General features: G+C 43.0%; 1 protein-coding gene across 3 annotated transcripts in view; it reads right to left on the bottom strand.

Annotated features, from left to right (window-relative positions):
* The window catches only part of LOC147210735 (ERC protein 2-like), a 143,219-nt gene that overhangs the window by 73,809 nt on the left and 56,607 nt on the right, over positions 1 to 12,803 (bottom strand). For all 3 annotated transcript variants that reach the window (XM_086115658.1, XM_086115641.1, XM_086115650.1), the window contains one exon: positions 6,773 to 6,933. In XM_086115658.1, coding sequence (XP_085971784.1) covers positions 6,773 to 6,933 — 161 coding nt within the window. The remainder of the gene's footprint in view (positions 1 to 6,772; positions 6,934 to 12,803) is intronic.

Raw genomic sequence — 12,803 nt, 5'->3', positions numbered from 1 at the left:
CGGTTGCTACAGAAGTCAACAACACAACGTCATCCTGAAATAACATCCAGTCGCTTATTAAAAAAAAAAAAGGTTTAATTACGATGATCTTGTATTGTACGGCGCCAGTTGCCAGTAATTAGCGGCGGCCCCAGCGTGCCTCATATAGACTGGCAAGAACTGTCTGATTACTTTTCAAGAGAGTTTAACAGCCTCTGCACACTTTGATGTTGACAGCCTGACACAGTTGCTGTTCCTACTGATCATTTCTTAACAAACCAGGCTCACTCAAGTGTGTTGTTTTAGCCGGCAAAATCACCACTGTGCTTCTGACGTCACTTTGTCTCATCGACAAAGGGAGAAATTTGTCTAAGTTCTCATTAATGTTTCGACAGAGGAAAATAGTTTGCTGCTATGCACAGTTTAAATTTAAGTATAAAATGATGATTATCTACAACTGAACACCAGTTGGTCATTCATTACGAAGTGGAAATGTGTTTTTTGACTTCTGTATTTATAACCAGACAAAAAAATGTATATATAAATTAATTTTTATCCCAATAACCGACTAATGGATATAATTTTCAGTAGGATGCCCGAATAGCAAAAAATGTGATAGCTGCAGCCCAAAATCATATTTAAAATAACTCTGGTGGCACTCAAGTCGAGAGCCCTTCATCCTGTGACTGCCCCAACCCCCCCAAAATGACCCCCAACTTCCTTCTCCTCATTCCATCAGTGACCCCGAGGGCTGGACTGTATTTTAGGAGGCCATCTCTGGTCACCTCTGGGTGCTGTGTCCTGGGCTGGCTCTTTATGGCTGCAGGGTCTGCCTAATCAATTGCGCACTCATGTGCACACACAAACACAAGGCTTTCAGTCAATTAGCCCTGAGATTTATACAACCATGCGAACTCGGGGGGTGTTAGTCTCGCAAAAGCCAATCAGATTAAGCCTACTGGAGATTCGTACACCAGCCAAATGACACTAATTAGCTTTTGCCATAAGTGTAGTATGTGTGTGTGTGTGTGTGTGTGTGTGTGTGTGTGTGTGTGTGTGTGTGTGTGCGTGCACACGCGCGTGTATTGTGCATTTGCGAGGTACACTAATTAGCAAGTGCACCAACGTCTCTACTTCCTCAGGACCATTTCCTGGGATAGTAATTATTAGGTACGTGTGATAAACTCCAGGCCTTCTTCGACCCTTCAAGAGATAGAGCCGAAGAGTGAGAGAGGGCCAAACAAAGAGGAAAGCATTTGATACTGAAAGGAACAAGTCAGTGCGACAGAAGTCATAAAGTAAAAGAGAGAAGAAACAAACAACAGAATGCATCTGATTCTCTTCAGTTCCCAAATGCCACCTTTGATGTGTCACATTTTCTGTACTTGAGCTTCCAAAGATTTTTTTCTTGCCCTCGGGAAAGACTATTTCAGTAAACACTTGTGAATGGGACTATCAACACTTTGCAAGACAGTTTCTTCCAAGCCACGATTTGTGCGTCATATTAAGGGGATGTTTATTCTGATCTCTAACTGTGCATTCTTTCGATTCCGATATTGTGCGATCACTTCAAGTGACTGTAAATTCAAGTTATAGTGGCCACCTACATTTAAGACAACATCCTTCACATGCACTTCGCTGGAATGCTAAAACGTCATTTACGGCGACGACGTAACCCAAATTTGTGCGAAACACACTGTAGCCTGCCACTGTCTGTTACATTAGCAAAGCCTGAATGACACACAAGAATCTGGATGAAAAACTTGTTTTGGCAAAACAGTGTGGCAGTAAGCAAGTGCACTGCACAAACTAGCTCACTGTTAGTAACCTCTACATGAATAAAAAATAATAATAATAATAATAAAAAATAAAAACATCCGTCTGCCTGTCGGTCCATCTGTTGGGAAATTTACAACTTGAGGCTAATATTTCTTCCATTAGTTTATTCCTAACAGATTGTAATCTTCAGTTCATCGCGATTCTCTTGGCTTCAAGTCATCAGGGATGTCACACAAATTTTTGTCCCAGGCCATATTGCAGTTATGATTTTCCTGTACACAGTGAACCCATATAAACGTATGCCTCATATTATCACATATACACAACACATTGATGGATAACTAGTTTTGAAATCAGAAGCCAGCAAAAACAAAACAAATTATTCAATTATTTTAAAAGGGAGACTGGGAACAAAAATTTGTTTGCAAGATATCAATGATATCAAAAATGAACACAATTTGCATTTTGGAATTTTAACAAGAATCATGAAGTCGCTCAATCAATCTGGGCTTGAATTTGACACCAACACAGTACATGCCCATATATGGACGCTTGATATTTTATCCAATCACATTTCCGACTGTAAGTGCTGTCATGTCTGTCTCATTTGCCCAAGGCCCTCAAAGTGATGCAACTTAAAATGATGTCATTTTAAAAGTTTCTTCAACCAACCAGACTTCAAATTTGTCCTCGCAGGGCCATGACGATGATGTCGAATTCCCCTCTTCTGATTGGTTGGTTGACCAAAACTTTTTAGAGCCAATTTCAACAAGCAAAGCACAACTGTAAAAGTCTGCATCCCCGGTGAGTATGATGTACTAACTCACATTGTTTATGTTTTGATGTCATGCCATTAGATAACTCTGATGAAACGTCAATGCAACTGTCACCTGTTGTTATATTGTCTTTTTGTATTGCACAGTGCTGATGGTTACTCGAACTGTGAGGGGACAGTGGTGGTATTAAGAGTTGGATTAATGTGTCCCCACTGAAAACAAATGCCCGGCCCGCCACTATATAGATCCTACATCAGCTGGCAGTCTAGCAAATTTATTAAGCACCTGTATGGGTTGCACTGCTTCCAAAGACCTAGCTGCTGGATATATCCTCATTTGACTCCACTTTTTTTGCCCCCACCCAATGTTCTCTTTTCTCTTTCCATTTATCTCGAAAATTCCTGCGGTGATCTGGCCCCCCACTGACCAAATGGAGGATTTAGCCGTGGAGGGCGGCCCTGACATAATAACACACCTAGCAAGCTGACAGCCGACACACATGTCGAAGGTAAACACGGGTGTCAGAGGGCACAGGAGCACAGACAGACATGATGAATGGCCCAGAGTTCCCACGAGGCGACACGCACACAAACCTGCTCAGGAAGAGGAAGGTGATGTGTGGTCAGCTCCACCTCATCACTGTAGCACAGAGAATCCCTTTCAACCACTTTCAATGTCTCATCGTTGCCTTAACACAACAATCGCACTTGAACACCGTACTTGTGCGCACGTCAATTGCGATGTCTGCGTCAATGCGCTCATACAAAGCGTCGTCTGTGCGTGTTCTTGTCTGTGTACTGTGCGTCAGCTTTGGCGGGTTGGAGCGGCTCCTTACAACATTGCTATAAGAGAACACGATGCCGCAGAAAACAGCAAACTTTGTGTCTTTGTGTGTGCATTGTAAAATGTGTGCACTTTTTCCATTATTTCACGGTGTACTTGAGACTGCAGTTAGAACGTCTCGGCCCTGCAGACAGATCAGTAAGCAGGGACATGACCTTGACTCTCCAGCTGGACTCTTGAGTGTTTTGGCACCGTAACCATGGCGATTGCTCTACGGAGACAGGATGTCTACATCGGGGATTTGAAAGTCATAATGTTGCTATTGCTCTCAGCTTTATTATGCCATGGGTTGCTCTCACTTGCCAACAACAGGTCAGAGCAGCAAACATGTAGGACAGAGAAAGGAGTCCAAATCAAAAATGTGACACTGGGATTTGGGGAAATCACAACTAGGGTGAAGACATAACGATTTTCTTTTCTTTTTTTTTTTGAAGCAGATATGACACGTTTCTTTTTTAATGTTAGACGCCCATTAAGAGACAATTTTTTAAAAGTCTAGAAAAGGCCAATAATTTACCAAATGAAAACATCAGGTACAACTCCCCACAAAATCTAGTCAGGGATGTGTTTCTAATACAGTGAAACCTTGACTTCGAACGCCCTTTTTTTCTCCAAACAATTCGGGCTACGCACACGTACTCTTATCTGTATGCTAAAATCAACCAATCAATCATACAAGAAAGAGACCAAGGAAAAAACACTTGCATGTTATTGTGGAAGAAGGCTCCTTTTCAATTTTTAAATGGATGAACCGTTGTCCTTCTCCACTTTTTCCATCCTTGGTTAAAATTATGAGCAATAATAGTCATATTATTAAGTGTTACAGTTCTTAATAAGTGTGTTTCAATATTTTTTTATATTTTATTTATTTTAGCTACACACCGCTTTCATAAAAAGGAGGGGGTATGTATAACTTAGTTTCAGGGCCGGAGCGCATTAAATGCATTTGCAACCCTTTCAATGGGAAACGTTACTTTGATTTATGAACATTTAGAGATACAAACGGGCTCACAGAACCAGTCAAGTTTGTAACTTGAGGTTCTACCCTACTTTGTGCTGTGCTGAATAAGAACCAAATTATAAGACGTGTGGACATTGACACTCAAAATTGAGCTAACTTTTTACACCACTCCCATCATTTGATGTAGTACGTATGTCCATAAAGATCTTTTTTTTTTTTTTGACACTAAATGTGAGTGAAACTGTTGGAAAGTAATTTTCGTCAAGGTCTGCCAAAGAGGATACTGTATACAAATGTCAGCACTCCTCCTTGATCTGCCCAGCAGTGCTGAAGAACTCTCTCAAAGTGTTTTTCCAAAGTTTGCTGTAGCGGGATGTTTATTGGTATAGCTGTACATAGTGCACACACAGAAACACCAAACAGTGCTTCCCCCCCATGTCATTCGCAGCTCCACTCATTGTTTTCGCTTGTCTTTCTTCTATCACTCCTTCCATCATTCCCATACTCCTTTCCCCCAACACCCACCCTCTCCATCAATCACTCCCTCAATCTATCGTCTTTTTTCACATCATTTACTATTTCCTCCCTACATCTTCTTGTGCGTCTCCTTGTAATTATTCTGTCCTTTGACACATGTAAGTGTGATAGATGCCTCTTTTTTTTTTTAAGACTCACACAATGTCTGTCCACTTTGATGTACAGTGTCTGGCGTCATGCTTCAAACTTGTGCCACTTCTTTTTACGAAACAAGTGGGGTGTGACATGGACGTACGGGAGCAAGTGGCCACTTTAAAAATGAAATAGGCTGCAGATGTGCTTCATATAGGAGAAAGAACAATTCACTTTTGCTCCAACTTATTCTGGACTCTGGTGCCAAATGATCCCACTCGGCCGCCACCCCAATTGTCAATGCATTTAATTACTAGTGCACTCACACACACACACACACACACACACACGCACACGCACACGCACACGCACACGCACACGCACACACGCACAGAGTGAATCATTAGTCTGTTTCATTAACAACACTGAAGCCTACTGCCACACCCACACACACTGTCAACAGTTTTCTGCAACTGCTCTTTATTTTTAATTATATTTTTACAAAAACCACACAACATCTGAAAGACAAAAGAAAGATGAAATTGACAAACACGCAAGCTCTCTTCCTTTCTAGGATTTAAATGCTTCAGTGTGTGCAGACCAAGCCTAACTTCTGTGACGCCATAGCTCACGTTCTCTCATTACTTCACATTCTCTACCCGATCTGGCCTGCTTGCTTGTGTCTGTGCTAAGTTGAACCAGAGCCGTGCTGTGAGAATATGGTGTGTGTGTGTGTGTGTGTTGACAGTTGTCACAAGAGAGTGAGCATACGCAAGCGTGTGAGCACACATTCGGCATACGTATCTCTGAGGCTTGGTAAGATGCAAGTGAGTCTTTCAAAGCTTCGCCCCACTCAACAGTTCAACAGTCATTTCATCCGTATCATCGGTGACCCCAAACCTATGCTTCTGACCTCCTCATGCACACTGCAGTGACTGCTCTAAGACCACACACGCACACACACACGCACACGCACACAATGATACTCTCTCCATTAGCTTGTGTCAGTGTAGACTTACATCCAGTCCAAGGAACTGCACACAAACAGCACGTGTAATTTTGCTGTTTATGTCAGCCAACCATCACACTAACTTTCTTCCTCAAATATCTCTGTTGTGGTGATATAATAATGATTTAAGACTAGTGCCAGCAGACTAGACAAGGATAATTCACTAGACAAGGCAATGTTCTGTGAGTGTGTCTGCAATTTCACATCTAAAGAGAGGGACAGCTTGCGACTGTCTCAGATGTAACACATTTGTCCTGCTGGAAACCACTGCTTAGCTCTGGGGGGGGGTTGAACAGATAGCAAGATAGTATTGTGTGTGTGTGAGTGTGTGTGTGTGTGTGTGTGTGTGTGTGTGTGTGTGTGTGTGTGTGTGTGTGTGTGTGTGTGTGTGTGTGTTTAGCACAAGCATGGTTAACGTTCAATTCCAGCTGCCGTCTCCAAAGACAAACGTGCAGGCGCATTTTCGTCGCAAGACAGAATGGACAGAACGTTTCCAATAAATACGTGTGCTACCTTTTTGGATGACATAGTTACTTTTCTGATGACCACATTTCCAGCGACAGGCACCTTCTACCTGATCCGAGAAAACAAACGCATGTGCATTTTCCCCCACTGACACGTCGCTGACTTCACCGCACACTGAAACCCATCTAGTTCTAAATGGGGTTTTTTCAACAAAAAGTATTACCGTGGGCAGAAGCAAAGACAACAGAAAAACTTGATTCGCCTTTTTAAAAGCCAATTGACAACTCCAAATAATTAAAACAGGGTTGTAGATAGGTAGACGGGTAGGTAGAAAGATAGTGTGAAACTAACTTCATTTCCAGAATTTCTTCCAGCTGTTTTCGTCTTTCCTGGCGCAGGCTGTTGAGATGTCTGTCTCGCTCATGCAAGGAGTGCTGAGTGGAGGACAGGTGCAATTTTGTCGTGTCCAGTTCCTGCCGGGTCTTCTCCAGGGCCCCCATCAGCTCTTCCAGCTAGTCAAGGAGAGACATACTTTGGGTATAAACAGGATGGAACCATGCCACATAAGAGAGACAATGCTTGGGCATATTTATACTGCAATGCATGTTTAGAGGTATTTCAAATTCACCGATCAGCTACAACATGAGCTACACCTGTACAGAGTAATGAGATGCATATATCAAATTCAGCATTGGAAAAGATAACCCCGACAAGGCGCTAAATTAATCGTAATCATTTGCATATTGTTTAATTAATACTGTGTGTACAATTGAGATGTTGCATTGGCTTTTTTTTCCCCCTCTCGATTGTGCAGGTATAGCTAATTCTGCCGGTCAGAAGGAAGGCTCAAATTAGGTGAAATGAATGAATGGAATGTATGGCTGCTTGAAAATGAGGGGCAGGTCAAATGACCGGAGTCTGCTGTTGTCGCGGCGAAGTCTTCTCTCTCCTCCTCTTTCCATTGGCTCGCTAATTTTTTTACACGCGGGAGTGTTTGTCTACTTGAGTGCAGGTGAGATCAATGAACACATATGCCCTCCAACCATTCGGGCCCACTTGTCCCACCTGAGCGTCTCACAGGCAGGATGTGACCTCGGGGCATCATTATCCGCACACAGGAAGTATGTAATTGTCTGACAGCGAGCACTCTTCGAAAGGATGCGGCATCGTAGCAGTCGGGCTCACTATGATGACGTGATTGGAAAACGGCAACAACAATTCATCTTTTTTCAATTGTGACAATGTGTAGATTTTCGTGATAAGACAGATCAGACAAATTATTGTTGGAGCTAACATAAAGGAAGGGAAATGGAAATGAAAGAAGAAGTGGAAAGCACTCCATGGGGTGGGACATAAAAGAGGCAACGGGCCTCTTTTATGATGGGGCCAAATCGTTCGCACATTTTCAGGACGCTCTCCGTCGCCGCCTGTTTGGTAGGTGTGTTTCACAGATGTTCGACAGACTGCTCAGTCGGCCGCTTAACGCTGCGGAGTACACAACTTTGAAATGCAGTTTTGATTCATAGCGGTCTGGAAATGCACTGAAGCATTTCTATCAAACTAACTAGACCGAACATCTTTGGCAACAACAATTAACCTCATAATCGTCCAACAGCTAATTCAGCCATAAAACAACACATCCAAATGTCTCAAACCACATCAAAGTCTCCCAGCACATGATCAGTGGGGGTGGTGATCAATGGCTAGCTTGGAATTATTTTCATTGTTTGATGTTTTGTTTGAAAAGCTAAACTCCATTACGGGTCACCCACGTCACATATGGATCTGTCAGCCCAACATTGGTCCACCACCCAGACTAGCCCTTGTGTCACAATCACATCATTAATAAGGAATACAATGCGTTTTAGTGAAATTAAGGTCCTAATCAGCTTTAGCGACAAGCCTGTGCGTGCTAATTTCACTCAACTTCAAGGGAAAGCCTCACAGCCTGGCTAAGGCTTACTAAGACTGGCTAAGCTGATTGAGGGCTCAGAGGTAAGGGCCAAATCCCCCTTGTCCATTTGCGGCGGTGTTGACGGTTCAAAGGCCCAGTTCAAATGCCACGGAGGCGTGAGGGCTGCAAGAGATTTGGACGGATAGTGGGACAAGGCCGGAGAGAAAAAAAATGTGTGGAGATAATTGGGCCAAACGAGTTGAGAAGGCCCATGGGTGAGAAGGAGGCCCCCGGTGATGGCCACAAGAGACTGGGCGAGTCTACATTGACAATGTGAAGAAAAGGCACCCAGAGCATTACCCATGCTCCATTTCAGCCAGTCAGGCTGATGGAAGACTTTCACCGCATTACACATCATGAGACTGATTACTTTGAGACACAGAGGAGAAAGAAGAAAGAACATTTCAAGGGGGCCAAATGTGAGAATGACGGGAATGGTGCCAAGATCAGGTGATGTTTTACTGACCCATTACAAAGTGGGTTTTTTTTTCTTTTCTCCTAAGTCCGGGTCACAGTGGAACTGCATGCTTCGTAGCCTCCGTCTTGGGTGCATGATGTCATGCAGACGCACAGTGTTGAACGCGTTGACAGCAGTGAGCATCACAGCCAAATGGTTATCTTTTGTTGGGCGGACAACATGACTGCTCGATTCTAGCTCAGTATGCATGCAAGTCCATTCACCAGCATGACAGCACAATGGCTCAGTATGTTCTCTGCATGTAGGGGCCCGATTATTTGGGAGGCCTTTTCTCACTTCCCATGGTGGAAAAAATGACTTGGTGCAATTGAAAGTCCCACCACCGTATTTATCACTTTTGTTCCCACCTGTCAAGAAAGCTCATTAGAATAGCATTGTACTGAGTTGTTGCCTCGTGCTGTCCTAAGCCCTGTTGCACGACCTGATGAAGCCTGCTCCTATGAGATGTGAAATACAACCAGAACAGTCATATTCACGGGCAATAAAAAAATTAAAAAAAACTCAACATCAAAATGCACATACACTGGACCAATCAATCAAGCAGTTAAATCCCAAACTGTGTGATTTTAGTAATTCGCTAGCTGCACACAACACCAGGTATAAATGAAATAGAAAACACAAAGGCTTTAAACTATCAGTCTAAGAATCGTGGGCTATGGTCCACACAATTTGGAACCAGCTCATTTCTACATCAGCAGATCTCAACTAGCTTGTTAGCTAGCTGATGGCTAGTGCCTCCTGTTGTGGGGCTTTCCATGCGGTCAGAGGAGACGGCCTCAGCATTTGAGAGTGATTTTGAAGCCTCCGTTTGTTTTTGTTTTTTTTTAATCTTTCAAATTTGGCAGGGTTAATAACACCACTTTCCTGCAGTGTGTCAAATTCAGAAGATGTTTATTCTCACTTGACATCAACTTTGTTTGCATGCAGATTCTGACACGATTCTTTTGTCCTTTGTTGTTATGTGTAAATGTCCTGAGCCCTCACCCACGAAACTTTGAGAATAAACGTATATTATGGTGTGTTATTGGAGTCATTAATGGCCTAGTGTCACAAATACTGACTGGAAATTAAGTATGAACTACTCTGGGGTTTTATAAACTGAGTTCGACCTTTTTTTCTGCTTCAACCACCCATTCTTTTCTTTGTCAGTGTTTGTCTTTCTCTGTTTTGTGAGCAAAGAGGTATTCAACTCCACCGCAAAAATGTTCGATGTAGTTGAAACCGCTGGTGGCTCCCGTCTTTCTTAGGGCACTTATAACTAATGTGAGGTCATTCGCATTCAAATGCTCGCACACTCACACACACACAAAGGCGGGAACACACTCATGCAACCCATTTCTTGACTTCCCAGCAGACATGCAGCCGTGCAGACACATCTGCAAAACACACTTAAGGCGCTTACCAACTAACCAGCCATCAATCACAAAAATTGCAGAACATGCAGTTTTTTGGATCTGTAACGACATTACAAAGACAAAAGTCCTGGGACACATATTTTAATAAAACGATGAATACTGTACATTTGGTTGATTCCGCACAATTCTTCATCTACACAAGCTACTCTGAAAATGTGCATACTTCCAGCTTTGTTAGAAGAGTTTTGGTTAGGCCCTTTTCTCTTCCAGTGGGACTATTTCCCAAGGCACAAAGCAAGATGAGCCTCAACGGCATATGAGTTTGAGTTTACTGTGGATGAAATTGAGACATGGCCTCAATTACCCGAAACACCCCTGGAATGAGCTATGACAGAGAAGAAGGTGAGCAGGCCCACGCGTACAACACCCATGACCTTGTTTGCCTGGATTCTTTAATTGAACAGCTGGTTGGGAGAAACTCAATAAACAGGACAATTTGAAGTTTACAGAGTATATTGATAGATTCACCATTTGAGCGAGATACACGTTCAATGCTGGTCTTTGGCTTCACCAGGTTAGATTAAAAAAAAAAAAATTAAAACGACCAAAATTAGAGAATACAAAAATCTTCACACCAAAGCTATCACCAACACTATCACCAAAGCAGCGGTTCACCAACTCAGAAACATCAACAGCAATTTAATGTTTTTGTCCTCCAGGAAGACCAGAAGAAAGTCACCCATGCAATCATCCTTAGTAGACTGGATTACTGTCATGGTCTTTGAGCAGAACTTCCCCAAAAGAGCATTAAACAGCTGCAGCGTATCCAGAATGCTGGAGTTAGAGTTTTAGCCAGTACTAAGAAAGAGATCCTAAACATCACACCATTTGTAAAGTCTCTACATTGGCATTCAGTCAGTCACAAAATACTTTGTCGATTTTAAAACTGCACTTAATGTTTACGAATTCCAAAATATGTTCAGAGATTATAAACTTGGCAGGCTCTCGGGTACAAAGACTCAGTTCCACTAGTACAGACCAGGGTCCAGACTAAACATGGTGAGGCAGCATTTAGCTGTTGTGCTGCAAAAAAGTGGAGCAAACTGCCAATGGATATCAAACATAGACACTTTCAAATACGGATGAAAAAAATAAACCATTTCTCATGCACCTATGCTTGCAATCTGCACATTATCATTTAACTCACCTAGACCCTTGTTTTTAATCATTTTAATCTAATTATTTTTATTTTATTTTTATTATGATTTGAAGAAATAGAAGACCAATTGCTTATTTTCCTCTCCATGTCCCAATACTTGTGTTTTGTGTGAATTTGTTATTTCTAATGACACGCTCAAAAACTCAACACGTGCAAAGTGTATTTCAAATTGCATGATTATGGTATCACACAGGATGCAAACCATATTAATGCCAAATTTGGAATACTGCGTCGGGCGGTTCCACTTTATGGGAGTCATCGATTAGGTTTCACCCCATCCCGTCTGCAGTTACACACGCTAGCCACACAAGGGTGTATATGACACTTTCTGGGCTCTTTTGAATACCGGTAAGTTAGCCTGCACTGCAAGTTATGTCGGCCTTGAAGGAATGAATGGGTGTGTGCAGAAGGTATCAGGTAGACCTGTCTCTGAGCCCGAACGTGGGCCGTCTCCTCTTGAGCCCAGAGCACCTCCCTACGTGCAGAAGTGTTCATGCTCTCCCTCAAGGCATTCTCCAACTCCCCTATCCGCACAGCTGTCTCCCGCATGGCCTCCTGGGAAGCTGAGAGAGGAAGCTGAGGGGCAAAATAATTTTCTTTTAACGCGTTGGAAGGAAAGTGATGATGGCGAGAGTGTTTTATTTTTTAAATATTCAACACTTTCTTGTACTGTAAACTGATGACTAAATGATTGCAAGGTAACTAAGCTAATTCGGTAGAGAAATGGCGTCCAAAGCAATGGTGAGTGCACAGTGTCTATTAAAAGGACACTAAACAGAAATAAGTTATAAGCGTGTCATGAACTTTGTGGACTTGCATATCGGCATGCACAACAAACGTGTGTATTCACATGCAGAGCAGGTGTGTATGTTGGGTGCATGTGTGGCCTCCATAACACCCGTGTTGAGTCAGAAAAGGATCACTCTCCACATTGGCTGATGGAACTGTGAAAGAAAACACTGAACAGAAATAATAAACCCACAGTTTCTCTCGCCCGCTTTCATTATGGGGTCGGGGGGACTCGCCTTCAAGTTCACACGTTCACACTGCAGACTAGCCGTGCGGTAATCGGGTCACATGGGTATGGAGACACGGCCAAGACAAACTTGGGTCGGGTCACATTTTCTCCAACCACTTTTAGACACCCAGTTGCCGTATGGGACTTGTGCAGGCTCAAATCATAGGATGCCCAAATGAAGTAAATAAGTCAAACGGTGATACCGACAGCAGCAATGGGATTCTCCCTGCAGGTCATTGAGAAAGGTGCCAAGCGGGGCAAATCACGAGCGGAAACTTGTTGCTCGTCACGTCAGCGCCACACAGCTGGAGGTGAGCGACAAAACCCTGCGCGCACACACAGAGGAAGCCTGTGTACG

This window comes from Hippocampus guttulatus, chromosome 1, assembly GCF_054856545.1.
Source record: "Hippocampus guttulatus isolate MCC_2025c chromosome 1, RoL_Hgut_1.0, whole genome shotgun sequence".
Taxonomy (NCBI): domain Eukaryota; kingdom Metazoa; phylum Chordata; class Actinopteri; order Syngnathiformes; family Syngnathidae; genus Hippocampus; species Hippocampus guttulatus.
Note: the sequence above shows the minus strand (reverse complement) of the source record. Positions and strands in the feature narration are given on the sequence as shown.